General features: G+C 60.3%; 1 protein-coding gene across 7 annotated transcripts in view; it reads left to right on the forward strand.

Annotated features, from left to right (window-relative positions):
* The window catches only part of TBC1D22A (TBC1 domain family member 22A), a 322,333-nt gene that overhangs the window by 17,553 nt on the left and 289,273 nt on the right, over positions 1–15,507 (forward strand). For 3 of the 7 annotated variants that reach the window (XM_019447231.2, XM_019447232.2, XM_019447236.2), the window contains exons 2-4: positions 3,950–4,006; positions 4,806–5,134; positions 10,677–10,853. In XM_019447231.2, coding sequence (XP_019302776.2) covers positions 3,950–4,006; positions 4,806–5,134; positions 10,677–10,853 — 563 coding nt within the window. The remainder of the gene's footprint in view (positions 1–3,949; positions 4,007–4,805; positions 5,135–10,676; positions 10,854–15,507) is intronic. The other 4 variants (XM_019447233.2, XM_019447234.2, XM_019447237.2 and 1 more) reach the window with 2 other exon arrangements.

Genomic DNA, 15,507 nt, shown 5'->3' on the forward strand with positions numbered 1-15,507 from the left:
CGTAATGCCCGTCACAAGGTGGTAGCTTTCAAATGTTTATTAAATTCTGCCGAAAAATTTTAGGATATAAAAGGGAACGATAAAAAAAATTGTTTTCAGTGTTTATTTATTTTTGAGAGAGAGACGGAGAGACAGCACCAGCAGGAGAGGGGCAGAGAGAGAGGGAGACACAGAATCCAAAGCAGGCTCCAGGCTCTGAGCTGTCAGCACAGAGCCCGACGCGGGGCTCGAACCCACGGACCGCGAGATCGTGACCTGAGCCGGAGTCAGACGCCCAACCGACTGAGCCACCTAGGCGCCCCTTTTAAAGGGGAATATTTTATGTAATTGAAGTGCTGTGCCACAGGCACAGGAGTGGAGGAACGGATGGACGGCTGAAAAAATGACCCAGTATAAATGCCGCATTTCGAAGATGGTGTCCTCAAACCAGTGGTGAAAAGGATAGGTTTTTGACAAATTGCATTGGAACAGTTGATTATTTTTTAAAAACAGTTTTCTTACACAGTACATAGCAAAATAAAAGAAATTCTAGGGGGCTGAAAACTTAAGGGTAAGAAACGAAACCATGAGGATACGGTGGAATACTTACGCCGGCTCGGTAGGTCTGGTGGCTGAACGTTCCTGTGCTTCCTAATTCCTAAACCCGTGGGAAGCCCTGACCCCCAGAGTGAGGGTGTTAGGAGGCGGGGCCTTTGGGGGGTGGGGAGGTCCTGAGGGTGGAGGTGTCCCCCGCCCACCGTGGTGGGATTAGGGCCTTTATAAAAGACACCCCAGGGACCTCCCCTGCCCCGTCCCCTGCCCCTTCGCCTGTGCCAGCGCAGCCAGCCGCCTGCCGGGTGAGGACACAGTGACTCGGCACCTTCTGCAGCCCGGAAGTGCTTTGATCTTGGACTTCTGGCCTCCAGAACCGTGAGGAATAAATGCCTTTGCTTATAAGCTGCTGCCCCATGTGTGGTGTGTTTGTTAGGGTTGGAATGGGCTGAGACAGTGGGGGTGGGCCTTTGTTTTTAATCTTAGAGTGTGTGAGTGAGGAAAAGAGGTTGGGGGCTGGGGGGGGGGAGAGAGAGAGAGAGAGAGAGAGAGAGAGAGAGAGAGAGATTGAGAATCCCAAGCAGGCTCCACACTCGTCATGGAGCCCAACACGGGGCTCAATCCCACGACCCTGGGATCATGACCCGAGCTGAAATCAAGAGTCAGCCTCTCAACCACCTGAGACCCCCGTGCCCCTGGGGTGGTCCTTTTGGGGTATAGTCGTCAGAGCAGAGCCCTGGGTAAAGCATGAAAGTGAGGTTGACTTACCAACATAGACCTTTGAGCTTCCACAAACCAGGCAGACGGATTTGTCACCTTGTCTGTCACCATTCTCTTCTACGTTCTGGCTTTCTCTTGCTGCTGTGACAGATCACCACAAACCCGTTGGCTTATAATACCCACGAATTATCTTACGGTTCTGGAGGTCAGAAGTCTGACCTGGGGTTGGTGGGCTAAAAGGAAGGTGTTGGCAGGGCTTTCTGGAGGTTCCAGGGAGAAGGCGTTTCCTTCCTCTCTCCGGCTTCTAGAGGCTTCCCACGAGCCTTGGCTCGTGGCCCCCTTTCACCATCTTCGTAGTGAGCAGTGTAGCCTTGATCTGAGCATTCTTCATGGCCTCGCTCCCTCTCAGGGGGCGGGAAGGCTTTCAAGGACTCGTGATCGGATCGGGCCCACCTGGCTCGCCCAGGCTACACCCGACATTTATGTGTTTGATTGCGTGTGCAGAGCCCCCTGTGCCGTGTGAGGGGACACATTCACAGGTTCTGGGATTACGATGTCTTTAGGGGCCACTGTTCTGCCAGCCACACTGCCTGAATGACAAGAAATCCTCTGTTTCCAAAAAGGTTTTTAGGGTGCAGTAGGAAGACGGCGAACGCCCCCTTGGAACGACGGACAAAGGGCCCGAGTAGGCGGTTTACTGAATGGAGTAGCACAAGCGAACAAAAGGGTTTCAAAATTGTTTAACCTTCTGAATGACTGGGGGGACACACAGGCAGCGTTGGGAGCCCTTTTCTCCCATAAAATCGGCAGTGATTTGGTCGTCCCCCCGGCTGCCGTGTGGACAGGACGCATCACGGTGGGCAGCGCTTCGGTTACGACGCGGTTATGCGGTGGGACAGCGAGGTTAAAGGTGATGCTGTCCAGGGAGGTGGAGCGGGCATGGGTCACCTGGCGCTCATTCTGCTGTTACCACTTTTAAAACCTGTCAAACGTTGGAAGTAATCACAGGTTTACAAGGAGTGGCAGAGAAATTTGTGCCCTTCTCATCACGTTTTTGAATCTGATAGGGCGCGTGTATGTTTTCGCACGTATCAAAGGCCAATATAAGGTCATATATAAGGTCAATAAATATAAGGTCAATAAATGCATTTACGTAAATTGAAAGGTAACGATACGGGGAAAGGGTCATGGCATGTTGCTGAGCGAAAAAGGTAGGCTTGCATTCTGTCTTTAAAAATGAAAACATTGGGGCGCCTGGGTGGCGCAGTCGGTTAAGCGTCCGACTTCAGCCAGGTCACGATCTCACGGTCCGTGAGTTCGAGCCCCGCGTCAGGCTCTGGGCTGATGGCTCGGAGCCTGGAGCCTGTTTCCGATTCTGTGTCTCCCTCTCTCTCTGACCCTCCCCTGTTCATGCTCTGTCTCTCTCTGTCCCAAAAATAAATAAAAAAATGTTGAAAAAAAAAAAAATTTAAAAATGAAAACATTCTTCTTTGCGTGAAACGCCCCGGCGTCTGCCTTTGTTTTCGCGTGTGCGCACCGCCGGCCGGCTGCTGTGTCAGTGTTACTGTGGTTGTCTCTTGTGTGCGGACGGTGACAGGAGGTCTCCCTGCTAGCGGCTGGAAGAGCGGGCTCTGTTTGTTTCATGTAAGTGGGAGCCCGAGGGGGGCGGACGGGTGGACTGCGCTCTCTCATCTCCCTGTTCGGCCGCGTTCCGGGCTGGTCCGTATCTCAAGGTTGTTTCTCACTGTGGCACGAAGGCCGAGGAATCTCGAGGCCTCCCGCCTGAGTTCCAGGCAGGAAGAGAGGGAACAGCTGCGGGCCAGGGGTGTGTGCCGTGAAACCAGGAGGGGCTGCGCTACCTCTGACTCACCTGCACTGGGTCACCTGGCCTTCCCGGCTGGAAGCCCCCCCGGCCCAGGAGGAGGGGGTGTGGGTCGGGCTGCTCAGCTGACCACCCTGCTCGCCTGCCATTTTCCAAGTTTATTCTGATGAGCCGAGGAGTTTTACGATAAGACTATTACGTCTTTAAAAGACTATGTTTTTTAATTAAAAAAATTTTATTTAATGTTTATTTTTGAAAGAAAGAGACAGAGCGTGAGCAGGGGAGGGACAGAGAGAGGGGGAGACACAGAATCTGAAGCAGGTCCAGGCTCTGAGCTGTCGGCACAGAGCCCGATGTGGGGCTCGAACCCACGGATCGTGAGATCGTGACCTGGGCTGAAGTCGGACGCTCAACCGACTGAGCCTCCCAGGCGCCCCTACAAAACTACATTTATCTTCTCTTTGTAATTCTGCGTTTTGTCTTTAGACAGAGTGGTACCAGGTGAGAATTTCCAGATGGGCATGTGGTCATCAGGGCTAAGTCCTGCTGGTGGCACCCGGCCGGAGAGCAGAGGCTGCCGGAGCTTTGGGAGTAGCCCCCAGCCCTCCGTGGCCTCGCCACCGGTGCTGCCTGGGGCCCCGGGCCGAGGCCCATTTGCAGGGCGGGCTGAATGCCCCGTTGTTTGTGCGTGCGGGCTTGTGTGGCAGCATTCATCCCTCCCGGACGGGCCCTTGGGACCCGTGGCAGCTGATGGAGAGTTGCTGCCCTCAGGCTCGTGTGTGGGTCGCTGGGAACTGGTCCTTTTCCTGAGTCAGTGGTGGGCTCTCGGGGAGGCGGAAGAGAAGCTAACCGGTCTCCCTTCTCTTTTTTAAACAGCATCCAGCATGTGTATGGCGCCCAGCACCCCCCCTTCGACCCACTGTTACATGGCACGTAAGTGAGGCCTGGACTCAGGCTGCTTTAGGCACGCTCTTGGGCGCCGTGGTGGCCCTCCGGCTCCCTGGGATTCCTGAGGGGGAGGCGAGCGGTCTTCCCTTCCGCAGACACGTGTCGGGGCCTCGCACGGCCCGTCCTCTGGAGGAAGGCAGACTTGGAAGCCCGGCCTGAGGTGGGGGAGCCTGTGCGGGAGAGCCCGGGGCTGGCACCCCCTGAGCTGGTGGGGCAGGGCCTGGCTCACGGCGGTGGGTTTACTTCCTCGCCCTTGGCTGCACTCTGCGCGGCCGCCTGGGGCCTGCTGTGCCCCTGGGTCTGGGCTCTGCCCCAGAGGCACGCGAGAGGCACTGTGGCCCCGCAGGACCGCGCTGTCCTTGTTTAAGGACGTTGTGGAAGCTGTGCTCTCTCTAGGTCCGCGTACCAGAGGCCTGTGTTCTGTGGACAGCCTCCCCGGGAGGTTTGCAGGCACCGGCCAGCGGGAGGTTTGGGGAGCAGGTCTGAGTGTCCTTACTGTGCATTGCTGCGTTTGCTCCCAAATCGGTTCCGTACGAGGGCCGAGGCTGCTCAGCGTGACTGGCCCTCGAAAGCCTCTCCTTCCTGCCGCTAAATCCTTACGAGTCTTCTTCTGGATGCTTCTTTGGATCGTGTTTGCTTTTACCCTCAGCTTTACCCTCAGCTCAGCTGAAGTGGAACCCTCACGTGTGCACTGTCCCACCGGGGGGCTCCTTCCTGACGGGATCTGGGGGGGATCCTCTCGGGCCTCCGGGAGGACAAGCAAAGACCTGCCTTTGCTTCGCAGCCTGCTCAAGGCCACGCCCAAGGTGCCCACCACACCGGTGAAGGCCAGGAGGACCAGCACCTTCCAGGAGTTTGAGAGCAACACCAGCGACGCCTGGGACGCCAGCGAAGACGACGATGAGCTCCTGGCCATGGCGGCCGAGAGCCTGAACACCGAGGTGGTCATGGAGACGGCCAACCGCGTCCTGCGCAACCACAGCCAGCGGCAGGAGCGCCGCAGGCCGCCCGAGCCTCCCGCGGTGCCGAGCGGTGACCTCCGGCTGGTGAAGTCCGTCAGCGAGAGCCACACATCCTGTCCTGCAGGTGGGATGGGGGCACCGAGCAGACGGGGTGCGTTTCTGAGAGAGAAGGGGCCGGAGTCCTCTCCCTGTGGGAGATTAGGCGGGTTCCGTTCTGGGTGCGGCAGGAGCTCCCTCCGTGCCCGCGGTGGACTTTTCTTTGCCCTCCCAGCTGAGCGCTTCTCTCCTCCGAGTGCGGGGGCAGGGTATGTGGCTTTTGTGGCTGGTCGTGGGAGACGTGGCTAGTGCAAGGCCCCGGGGGACCCCGTCTCCCTCCCAAGTGCACCCCGGTTGTTCCGGGGGTGACATTTGCAGCCGAGGGGCCAGGCTGCTTGCACGTTCAGAGCCTGCACCTCTGTCGGCAGCTTCCAGCGATCCCCTGCCCCGGGTCAGGTACACATGGGCGTGGGGCTGGGGTGGGGTCCGGGGTTTGGAGTGGTGAGTTCAGGTTATAAACTGAAGGATGGGATCGGTGTGTGTCTGGTACCCTGTGCCTGGCTCTCCGTGGCCTTTCTCGAGATTGCTGTGGTTACTGTGGTTCTTTTTGTTTTCGGGGGCCTGTGATGTAAGACAGCAGGTATTTGACGAGCTTCTGGGATGGTTCAGGCACCGCTCTCAGGGCTTGGCGGCCCCCAGGGGAGTCCTTGCCCTGGAGCGCGTTCTGGCTGGGGGGGGGGACGGACGGACACCGACCTATTCATGATCGGCAAGGAGGCACGGAGCGTGCGGGGAGGTGACAAGAGCCAAAGATCAAAATAGAGGCGGGGCACGGTCATGAGAGCAGGCAGGACCCTGGGGCGGAATCACAGGTGAGGCCTCGGGGCGCCTTTCTGAGAAGGTGAGGGAGGGAGGCGTGGGCACCGGCAGCAGAGGGGCCAGTGCGACCACGCCCTCACTGGCTCCCCCTCCCAGGCTTGTCCCCGTACGCTGGTGAGGGCGGCCTCAGGTTTCCCTTCCGGCACACCCGGAGCTGGTGTCCGTACCTGGCCTGTCTTCAGAAACCCTTCCCACGGGTTGATTAACTTTTGAGATGCCGCAAGTCTCCTTAGGTGAGAGTGTGGTGATCAGTTTGCATATTGGAATCTAAACTATTTTTTTCTAAAATAGAGTGAACTTCAAAGTATTTGAGCCTGAACATGAAAGTCCGGGTAGGGCTTCCACAAGTGGGTTGGGACTCCCTGTGACCGATGGACCGTCCCTGTGCGCCCTCGGCCTGCGTGCGTTGACCGGCTCCTGCATGCGCACCACCCCCCCATGCGCACTGACCGCCCCCTACATGCTGACCGCCCCCTGCGCTGACTGCCCCCCACTAACCCCCCCCTGCACTGACCGCCTCTGCACTGACCGCCCCCGCACTGACCACCCCCTGCATTGACTACCCCCTGCACTGACTGCCCCCTACGTGCTGACCACCCTCTGCACTGACTGCCCCCTGCACTGACCTCCCCTGTGTGCTGACCGCCCCCCATACTAACTGCCCCTGCACTAACCACCCCTGCACTCACTGTCCCTGCACTGACCACCCCCTGCACTGACTGCCTCCTACGTGCTGACCACCCCCTGCACTGACTGCCCCCTGCCTTCTGACCGTCCCCCTGCGCACCCTCAGCCTACGCACCTCTTGCTGTGGGCAGGCACCCCGTGCTCCTCTGCCCTTTGCTGTGCTGATGCGAGCCATTGAGGCATCTTCTCACGTCTCGGGGGGCCTGGGTAGAGCCTCTGTAATACCTGCCGTCCGAGCAGTTGCTGGAGGGGGCCTCAGCACCCCAGAGATGTGGGGCCGGTGTTGGTCAGTGGGGTGGCTGTAGCGAGAATCCCATAGACCAGATGGAGTATGAACAGAGTTCTGGAGGCTGGAAGTCTGAGATCAGGCCACCAACATGGTTGGATCCTGGCGAAGGCCCTCTTTGGGTGCGGAAGGCGGTATCCCCACGTGGGGGGGGGACCAGAGGGGGAGACCCACTGTCTTGTGACTCTTACGAGAGTGCTAATGCCACCGTGGGAACCCCAGCCTCCTGACCTCCTCTAAACCCGATCACCTCCCAGAGGCCCTTCTTCCTAACACCATCCCGTCGGGGGGCAGGACTTCAACGTATGAACTTCGGGGTGCAGAGCATTCAGCCTGTGGCCACGTGCACGGTTGGGTCCAGCCAGGGTGGGGGGCCTTGGCGTGGCCGCCTCCTGTAAAAGCCAAGTGGAAGGTGCTGCTGGCGGCTCATGCTGGGGGCGGGGGCCGATAACTGCAACTGCCCCCTGCCTCCCCCTGCCTCCCTCTGCCTCCCCCTGCCTCCCCCTGCCTCCCCCTACCTCCCCTTGCGTGGGAGTGCAACGTCTTTCCTTTGTCTGCTCTGGGTGAAAACCCCCGTGTCACGATAGCAGCCGGCATTCGTGGACTGTCCTCCATGGCCACGTGGCAAGGCCTGTGGTGGGCCCTCATCATGGGCGGACCCCGGCAGACTCTGCAGCTGCTGTAGGAGCGAGTTTACGGGGGAGGCACGGAGAAGTCACACGGCTTGCCTGGAGTGGCGGTCTGCGTGGTGTGGCGCAGGGCTCAAGCCCCCGGCGTCTGACTCCAGGGCCTGCCGCCAGCCGCCGGCCTCACTGCCTAGGGTGGGGCCTGTCCACCGGCGAGTCCAGCCCCAGGGGACTTTGCTGGTTGTGGCATCTGGGGCAGGGAGTGGCTGCTCCTGGCGTGGAGTGGGCGGAGACCAGGGCTGGCTGCCCCCCCCCCCCCCAAGCCCCCCGCACCCATACGCAGTGCCGAGGTGGCCCCTTAGGGAGCTGACCCCCCCGGGGGGCTGGCAGTGGTGGGCAGAACCCATGGGCCTGTGTCCAGTCCCCTTGGTGGCCCGTTTGTCGTCGGGATGGCTCACTCTGTGTCCGCGCCAAGATGGACACGTCGGTGCTCGTTCCTGCTCGACTGGGCCCCGCGCGGAGGTGTCGACTGGCACCTGGTGGGAGTCTAGTGGGGAGACGCGAGGAGGTGAGTCTTTCACCTCCGAGAGCGGGACGGGGCCTCAGGGTGGTGGATGGGACCCAGAAGTACCCGGGTGTAGAAGTCCCAGGTTTGTCTTGTTGAGGAGGGCCAGGGGCATATCATGGAAGGTTTCAGAGAGGAGGTGAGATCCGTAGGGTTTCCGGGAGGGTGAGGCTCCGGGCTCTGGCGGGGAGGTGCCGGGTCAGCTGGCTTCCCTGTAGGGTCGCGTCCGTCTTCACGCTTCATCTGTATGCTTTGCGGGTTCCCCGAGGGCAGGGACCACGTCCCACTCCCTTTGTTTCCCCTTGCTGCACCGGCTCATTCCGTAAATGTTGCTGAGGTACGCGGGGCTGTCCTCGGGGCCTGGTGACCACGTGCTGTCCCTGCCTCCACACCCCGCCCCACCCTCGTCCCTGCATGGGCCACACGGCTGCTGTTCAGGTGAGGGACCTGTGAATTCCATGTGACGAGAGTGTGCGTGGCGCGGTGCTGTGCCATTGGGAAAGCCCGGGACGCTGCATTCCACAGGGCATGGTCTGCTCGGAGCGCTGCTTGTCCTTGCCACGGCCAGCATTCGTGTCGGGCGCCCGTGCCTTTACGGCGCGTCACCGTGGGGCACGCACGTCACCTGCTCAGTGTCTGCCCCTGAGAGACGGCGGCCTGAAAATTCAGTGCTGTGCCGCGTGGCGCTCTCAGGCTGGCCTTCCCGGTGCCTGTTCTTTACCTCTAGGCCGTCCTGCCTTCCTGAGCAAACACCTGAGAGATCTAGACCTGGAGTCAGGCGCGCTTGCTTGATTTAGGCTGCCACTGGCTTCGTGGCAAGGTGCGTGTCTGCCGGGAAGGGGGCACGGCCAGGTGAGGTCGGTGTCGGTCGCTGACCGTGACTGAGCTGCGAGCGGGTGGTGGGTGGGCCCTGACTGGTGAAGGTTAGACCCGCTCCGAGGGGCCCCGGAGGGGGGAGGCCGACGCGTTTGCCACTCACGGTAGCAGGGGGACCTGGCTGTCGGCCTTCCGGCTTCCTGGGGGGACCTGCCGTCGCTGTGCCTTCCAGACCCCACCTGCCCCATCGTAGAGTGACCGGATGTGTGCTCCGTGCAGGAGTCAGTGGTCCTCACGTATCCTCAATGTGGGGCTTGAACTCAAGAACCGTGAGATCGTGACCTGAGCCGAAATCGAGAACCAGACACTTAACTGACCGAGCCACCCAGGTGCCCCTTGTCACGTGTCCTCATAAATCGCACTGATCCTGTCCGGTCGCAGAGGAGTGAGATCAGCACGCTTAGTTCTGCGATAGAAGGGGGACTGTTCTTTCTGCCCGTTGTTTTTCGTAAAGAATCATGACACGTAGCTCGGTGATAGATTCTGAGGGTGGCGGTGTTGGGGGGGGGGGGGTCTGAACATCCCGCCACTACCCTCCCCGTTCCCTCCCCCTGCAGAGCCCTCCCCGAGGTGGGCCAGCGGGACGCCTCCTGCAGGTGAAGGGTCAGCCCTGAGGAGGGGCCGGGAGGTGCTCTCACCATGGCGCCCACTTCTGTGGGCTTTTCTGGAAGCCTGACTGGGCCGGACTCTGCCCAGAGGCCGTGGGCCGCCTTGCTGCCCCGTGGCCTGAGGGTTTCTGTGTGAAGCCTTCCCCATCTGGGTTTTTAGGGTGATGGGTCCGCTCTGCCGACGGGAGGGACAGTGGGGGTCCTCCAGCCGCTGCCAGCAGCCGGCATGCACGCTTCACGTGTCTGTCCCTGGCCCCATTTCATTTCCTGGAGCTTATTTATCCCTCTGCTTTAAATCTCATTTTTGGAAGGTGTGAACCCTCGATGGTATTTAGACCTGGGGGTGTGCACCCGTCACTGCGTTTGCTCGTGGGCCCCTGTTGGTCCCGGTGGCTCTTTGTGAGTGGCCTGTTGGGCCTTGGGCTCTCTCCTGTGGCTGTTCCCGGTCCTGGCTTGCTGGGTTTCGTGCACTGCTTCACCTCGGTCCTGTGCGTCCAGTCGCGGGGTCGCTGGGCCTTCGCGCGTGGTGGTAGGTACTCTGGGTGAGGGCCGGGCAGGCCCGCAGCCGCTGCCCCTCCCCTACGTGTGGTGGGCTCTTGCTTCCTGAGCTTTCTCTTGGTGAGGGTCCCTGCCCCACCTCCCCCATGGGGCGTGGGGAGATCTGGGAGTCCTCAGTGCGTTTGTGGGCCTTGTTCCCCTCCACGTGTGACTCGGTGGTTTCCTTCCATGCTCAGGCCCGGGGGACCCGCATCCTTGCTCGGTGTCAACAGGTCCTCGGGCGGTGTCGCCTGGTACGCCTGGCAGGCCTGCTTTGGAGGACCCTGACCGTCGGTCTGCCCTGAGGCACGTTTTCTGGGCATCACCATTTTGCCTTTGCGTGGGCGTGTCCGTGTCGCCGGTGAGGTGGCCGGGCGTCGTGGGCGTCCTCTAGTTTCATTTCATTGCCCAAGAAACCCGGGTCTGCACTGCCCGGTGACGGGAGGAAGGGACAGCGGTGACACAGTGGCGCTCACCGAGGGAAAGTGGCACAGGTGGGGCCTTCTTCATGGGGAATGGCCGCTGGGGCGTCCGGGAGGCCGTCCTCACCCCCTGCGCGTGCGCTCTCTCTCTCTCTCTCTCTCTCTCTGCAGAAAGTGCCAGCGACGCCGCCCCTTTGCAGAGGTCCCAGTCTCTGCCGCACTCGGTGACCGTCGCACTTGGCGGGACGTCAGACCCCAGCACCCTCAGCAGCTCAGCGTTAAGTGAAAGAGAGGCCTCCCGGCTCGACAAGTTCAAGCAACTTCTGGCCGGTCCCAACACGGACCTCGGTAAGTCCATCACTGGTGGAGGGCGTGTGGCTGTGCCGCGTTCTGGGGTTACCTCGTGAGGACGTCTGTTTGTGTTGTCCTGCCAGCGAGTCCCGAGGAGGAGAGTCGTTTGTCCTTATGCTTTACTTTAGACGCGTTTCGGTAACTTGCTCCCAGCGCGGTTGATCTGGGATTTTCTGTCCTTTCTCCTTTGTGCCCCCGTGGAGCTCCTTCGGCTTTTGGAGCCACTCTCGTTTGCTCCTCAGGACCAGCCAGGCTGACGTCCCCGCTCTTCATAGTGTTCATGGGGCACAGGGCTGGTGACCGGCGTCGTGACTGCTGCTGACCTCGCACCTTCCTCTGGGGGCTCAGGGTCGGTGTGGTGTGTGACAGGCCGTGAGTGCTCGTGGGGGGGAGGAGCCAAGGCAGTGCTCGGGGGGCAGGCCAGCAGGGGACAGTGCAGTCCCAGCCTGGTTCCCGGGGGCCATGGGAGCCGCGTGGGGGCCATGGGAGCCGCACGGGCTCTGAGGCACGCTCTTGCCTTGAAACCTCTCTGCTGGAGTTCACTTGCCTGCCGCCTGTGAGCTTTCCTTTGTACGTCTCGTCTCTGTGGAGTGTCCCTCCGCGTGGGGCGTCTCGCTGGATGCAGGCGCTCTCCGGAAGGCGGGATGTGGCCGCCGTCATGAGATGGCTCATAGCTGGGCAGGTGCCAGGGTGGCTGGCCCCGGGGCTGGCGCGCCAAGGCGGGCGGCGTCCCACTCGGCCAGCAGGTGGCGCACGAGGCACGCGGCTGGGCTGCAGGGCCTGGGGGAGGCCGGGTGGGCGGAGCCTGGAAGCCGAGCGGCCCTGTCCACCAAGGTGCTCCCCTCTGCGTGCAGAAGGGTTGTTCCCCTGCACACAGAAGGGTTGTGTGCTCATTCTGTTGATGGCTTTGTGCGTGCACGTGTCAGACATTCACGCAGCACCGAAGAACGTGCGGCGGAATGCCCGCCTCCCCCACCGCCTCTGCCTGCCAACTTCTGGGTGCCATCTTCCAGACACGGTGGAGGCACGTGATGTTTTACACTTGCTATTTTCATGTGATTTCAGATTTACAAAAAAGTTGCAAGAGCGGTCCAGGCGACACCCACGTTAATTCCCCAGTCGTTTGCATTTTGCCCCTTTTCGTTCTGTGTGTGTGTGCTTGTGTGTATGCGCGTTTTTCCCAAACGTTGGAGTTTGAGTCTGTTGGACGCATCGCATCCCTTTCCTCCTGAGAACGTCTGTCTCTGCGTGTTTTCCAAGCGCAGAGACTCTGGGTGTAACCACAGCACTGTTGCCAGAGTCGGGACGGCGCACGTCGATACGGCGCTCTTCTCTCCGCCACGGCCCACGTTCGCATCGTGCCTGTCGTCTCGGCGACGCGCTGGCTGTCTTCTTCCTCGTCCCTCATCTCTGGCGGCCTGGAGCAGCGTCCCAGCCTCGCGCCGTGTCCCCGGGTGTCGGTGTTTTGGAAGAGGGCAGGCCCGCTCTTCCGTGGTGTCCGTCAGCGTGGCTCGTCTCGTTTCTGCGGGTGAGATTCGGGCCCGTCGTTGGCAGGAAGGTCACCTAAGAGGTTTGTGGTCTCGTCGCCATGGCAGGAGGCTACCACTGGTTTGTCCCAAGTGGATGAGTCCCGTCCGGTCACTTGGTAAAGTTGGCGTCTGTCCGTTCCACTGCTGGAAGGTTCCTCTTTTCCTTTGCTAATTCAGAAGTAATTTCTAGAGAGAGACTTTGGTGTCTGCGCATTTGCACGACCAGTTTTCTTTCTCCACACGCGTGGTAATGCTGCTCTGCCCACGCCTTTGGACTTCACGGTGTATTTCCTGCGCTCGTGCTGACGGAGCGCCCGGCCTGTGCTCTGCTGTGCGGCCTGCCTATCTGCGGTGCCTCGGGACTCGTCACTGTGCCTCGTCACTGCTGTTACTACAGTGGGCTTGGGGACAGCCTGTCAGACCCCACGCTAATGACCGGGCCACTCGTAGAGCATCCCAGGTGTGGGTGCGGCAGAGGGGAGCCTGGCAGCTGGGCGGCCGGGGTCTAGCCCACCACGGGGTGTCGGGTGGACCTGGCGCGAAGGAGTCCGCTCTCAGGGTTTGAGGATATGCCTTAGCCACTCGCTTTTCTAGCCCGCCAGCACAGCTGTGCCCCAGAGGCGGTGCGGGGAGGTCGAGTCACGGAGGGAGGGTGGGGATGCTGAGGACACTGCTCTCCGGCCCCCGGAGGGAGCGAGCCCGGTCCTGCCCCCGCTGTCCTCGTCGGTCCTCCCCGTGGCGCTGGCGGGGCCGGGTGTGCAGACCCAGGGGACGATGCGTGTGCGGTGCCCGAGAGCGTGCGCGCACAGGATGGACGCCGACCGGTGTGGTCGGTGCCTTGTTCCGGTTCGTTTGCCTTGGGCCGTCTCCCTTTAACTTGATTTTCCGGGCACTGACGTACTGGTCACTGTGTGGTCACTGACGAGTCAGGGTGGTTTGCTCACGTCCCCCTGGTTGAGCTAAGCGGTCTCTAACAGTAGGCGGCGAGGAGGTTGTCGGTGAAGACGAGCTAGGTCTGATGGGAGGTGCAGCTCTGGTTCAGGATCGGGGCCCCCGTCAGGCTTCTCACGGACGTGGTCACGGACGCGGCTTGGGGAAACCAGAGTCCTACTTAGGAACAAAGCGGTCACGGCCTGTCGGCAGAGGGGCCGCGTATGGGCAGGATGAAAGGTTAACGTGTACAAATGAGATTCTTTTGTTGGGCTGGTGGCCTTCTGAGCTTTTTCTCTCTTCAGCCTGCTAGTTAAGTATTAAGTCTAACACCAAGAAGCTAAAACCAAAGCTTTCAAATTTAAACAATTACTGGATTCGTGTGTAGCGGCAGGAGAAAACACAGCCAGTGAATTGCCTGTTTTTATAAGGCATTTAAGATAGCTTTGGAAGACAGTGGAATATATTATCTTCACATTACATAAAAGACATAAGTGGCAAATATTTGCCAATGTTGGAGAAGCAAATCACTGATGTGAGAAGTGCCCACAGAAATGATTCTACCTGCTGAATGTCATTTCGTCGGCGGAGAGCTGTTTCTCTTTGTTTAGCTTGTGCTCGGTTATGAGCCTGGGGATGAAAGTAGCAAATAGAACTTAACAGCTCATTCTGCTCTTAGCATTGACTCAATATTTACTTGTGCAAAAGGCTGCCTGCTTTGAAGCCCGAGAAAATGACACTTGGAGACGTTCGTTTTTATCGCGTGCGGCTGCGTGGGAGTGGGATCGGGCCGTGTGCAAAACACGCGGGTCCCGAGGCCCGCGGAGCCAGCGCCTCCCGGGCGTGGGGCCTTGAGGTCAAGGGTGTGAGGCGCCCGGCCCTGGCACTCCGGGTGTTCAGACGCGACTAGAGAAGGAGCGAGGCCGGGTGCCCGGACTCGTAGTTCCAGTGAGCACTGAGGCTGGCTCGAGGCTGGCGAGCGTCCGAGTAGGAGGCAGGGAGGCGAGGCGGCTGTTGGGAGGAGGGGGTCTGTGGGGCTGTTCACCCCGGAAGCGAGACTTGGAGTTAGCTGTCCCCACGGGGCCTGGGGCTGGAGGACAGTCCCGCGGGGCCGTGATGGCGGGACGAGGCAGTTCAGCCCCAGCGTCAGGCCCTGACTGCGTGACTGGAGAAACGAGGTCCACCCTGCGGGGTCTTGTGACCAGGAGGTCATTTACGTGAAGTGCCCGCATAGTTCACTCGCTCTTGGTGTGGGCGCTGGGCAGAAACAGGGAGCCAGACCCCCGGGGCCCCGCTCTCCAGGAGCTGACATTCCCGTGTGAGGAGACAGGAAGGCGGGGACACACACACGCACATTCAGGGCGCTGGAAACTACCAGAAGGTGCTAAGTGCACGTGGAGAACAAAACTGCCGAGGTAAAGGCTGGGTGCTGCTGGAGATGAGCGGCCAGCAAAGACCCTTGGGAACAGGCTCTTTTGTTTCTTCATTTCTTTATTTAAAAGTTTCCTTATTTATTTTGAGAGAGAGAGAGAGAGAGAGAGAGAGTGATAGCCAGCCGGGGAGGGGCACAGAAAGAGGGGAGAGAGAGAATTCCAAGCTGTCAGCATGGAGCCTGACATGGGGCTCGAACTCACAAGCTGCGAGATTGTGACCTGAGCCAAAATCAAGAGTCGGACACTTAAACGACTGAGCCCCCCAGGTGCCCCTGGAATAGGCACCTTTAAGGGAAGGTCGATTTGAAGGCGGGGAGGGGTCTTCCAGGGGCAGCCAGCTGCGGGACAGGGCACCCAAGCCCTGAGGCCCAGGGCCTGGTGGGGGAGGGCTGGGAGGGGGACGGAGGCCAACAAGCAGGAAGGGGCAGGTCCTGAGGGTGCCGAAGGCACAAAGGAGGAGCTCAGCATGAAGCCTCTGGAAGGTTTTGAACCAGGGGAGCAAAGCTTGGCACGGGGCATCTGAAATTTCTTCCACGGAAGAAAGATCCACGGAAGATTTCCAGGCAGGGTGTCGCCAGCGTCCTGGGGCTGCGGGTGGGTCCTTGGGCAGCCACTTGGGAGTGTGGAGGGGTAGGGAAGAGATCAGGGTAGTAGACTTGGGAGGGGGCCGAGGCTGTGGGCTGGGGGTGCCGCAGGGCTGGCGGAGGGGGGTGCTGGCGCCTGGTTGGACGTGAAGCCGGGTAGACTGGGGAGCAAGGC

The sequence above is a fragment of the Panthera pardus genome, unplaced genomic scaffold, assembly GCF_024362965.1.
Source record: "Panthera pardus isolate Hobbes unplaced genomic scaffold, ASM2436296v1 HiC_scaffold_6, whole genome shotgun sequence".
Lineage (NCBI taxonomy): Eukaryota > Metazoa > Chordata > Mammalia > Carnivora > Felidae > Panthera > Panthera pardus.